The 2005-nt window shown below is 52.1% G+C and overlaps 1 protein-coding gene across 1 annotated transcript; it reads left to right on the top strand.

Moving 5' to 3' along the window:
• The first annotated feature begins 518 nt into the window (after positions 1–518).
• On the top strand, positions 519–1499 carry LOC104124461 (olfactory receptor 1052-like). The gene has a single exon (XM_009636801.2). The coding sequence runs from the start codon at positions 519–521 to the stop codon at positions 1497–1499; it is 981 nt and encodes a 326-aa protein (XP_009635096.2).
• The last annotated feature ends 506 nt before the right edge of the window (positions 1500–2005 follow it).

The following is a 2005-nucleotide window of genomic DNA, read 5'->3' as shown; positions in this document are numbered from 1 at the left end:
CCAAGCTATTACTATGATAGCCACAAGCTGCTGCCAAAATGGGAGCTGTCTTGTTCTGGGCACCTTCTCAGCATTGGTTTGAAATGGTGAGGAAAGGAAACACCTGTGAAGTTCACAAATCCCAGCAGGTCAAGGGCAGAGCTGATGGTTTGGTCTGTGTCAGCTGGATCCCCATCCGCTGTCATATCCATCCATCTCGCCAAACTCTAGGTATCGCATTCTGCGATCCAAAAGAAACTGCCCAAGGATCTGCCCGCAGTGAAAAGGCGAGATGCCCTCTGCGGTGGCTTGTTCCAAGCAGGGAAGGGGTTTGGGAAAGCTGGGATGCTCTCCCTTCAGAAGGGACCTCCTCTTTCCTTGGACCATAAAGGAGGACAAGCTCAGCCCAGATGGCTACGGTGCAGTCCATCCTGCTCTTGCTCCCTAGAAAGGAATGGTCCTGGGTGCTGCAGGCTGTACATTATCAACATATCCCATTTCAGTACAAATAAATAAAGGCGTGGTTTCCCCTGTCCTATATGTTCAGGCTCTCCTCTTCCTTGGTAGATGCGAAGCCCCGAATGGCAGAGCAGAATCGCAGCTCAGTGGCAGAGTTTGTTCTCAAGGGCCTGAGTGACCAAGCGGAGATGAAGGTGGCCCTCTTTGTGCTGTTCCTGCTCATCTACACCGTCACCCTTTTGGGCAACGTGGGGATAATCGTAGTTATCCAAGGTGACCCACGACTCCACACATCCATGTACTTCTTCCTTGGCAGCCTCTCCATTGTTGACATCTGCTTCTCCTCTGTGATTGCCCCCAGGACCCTGGTGAACTTCCTGTCAGAGAGGAAGACCATTTCCTTCGTTGGCTGCATGGGCCAAGCCTTCTTCTACATCCTCTTAGTGACGACGGAGTGTTTCCTGCTGGCTGTCATGGCGTACGACCGATACGTGGCCATCTGTAACCCCCTGCTCTATTCCTCTGTTATGACTCGGAGGTTGTGCATGTGGCTGGTGGTGGGCTCCTACTTTGGGGGTGTCCTGAACTCCATCATACAGATGACCTTCATCATTAGGCTGCCCTTCTGCAGCTCCAATGTCATCAACCACTTCTTCTGCGACATTCCTCCCCTCCTGGCTCTGTCCTGTGCCAACACCTACATCAATGAGATGATCCTCTTCTCCTTGGCCAGTGTAATTGAGCTCAGCACCATCTCCACCATCCTGGTCTCCTACATCCTCATCTCCTTTGCCATCCTGAGGATCCGTTCAGCTGAAGGCAGGCAAAAAGCCTTCTCCACCTGCGCGTCCCACCTGACAGCAGTGACCATGCTGTATGGGACGACAATCTTCATGTATTTACGCCCCAGCTCTAGTTACTCCCTGAACACTGACAAAGTGGTCTCAGTCTTCTACACGGTGATCATCCCCATGCTGAATCCCCTCATCTACAGCCTGAGGAACCAGGAGGTGAAGGATGCTCTGAGAAGAAGAGCAGAAAGAATCACAGTCAGGCTCTGAACCCTCCTCACTAAAACCCGAGACAGGATTTCTCCCGGGGGCTGTAGAGCTTCCACCTGTGGAGATACTCAAAAGCTGCCTGGATGAGGCCAGGAGCAACCTGATGTGGCTGTGAAATCAGCCCTGCTTTGAGCGGGATGTAGAATAATATTGATCAGGAAGGAGATCTAGGAGGTCTCTGGTCCTATGAAAGGGAAGTTATATATGTATTACATATGTGTGTATATATAAAAATACAATATTAAGTGTATAGTATTGTTGAATTTCAACAAGGGCCAAGTGTCAAGTTCTGCCCCTGGGGAGGTTGAACCCCATAAACCAGTGCAGGCTGGGGGCTGACCTGCTGGGGAGCAGCTCTGCCCAGAGAGACCTGGTAGTCCTGGTGGACGACAAGCTGACCATGAGCCAGCAGGGTGCCCTGGTGGCCAAGAAGGCCAATGGCACCCTGGGGTGCATTCAGAGGAGCGTGGCCAGCAGGTCGAGGGAGGTTCTCCTCCCCCTCTACT

The sequence above is a fragment of the Egretta garzetta genome, unplaced genomic scaffold, assembly GCF_000687185.1.
Source record: "Egretta garzetta isolate BGI_Z169 unplaced genomic scaffold, ASM68718v1 scaffold804, whole genome shotgun sequence".
NCBI lineage: Eukaryota > Metazoa > Chordata > Aves > Pelecaniformes > Ardeidae > Egretta > Egretta garzetta.
This window is presented reverse-complemented; position numbering and strand designations above follow the sequence as displayed.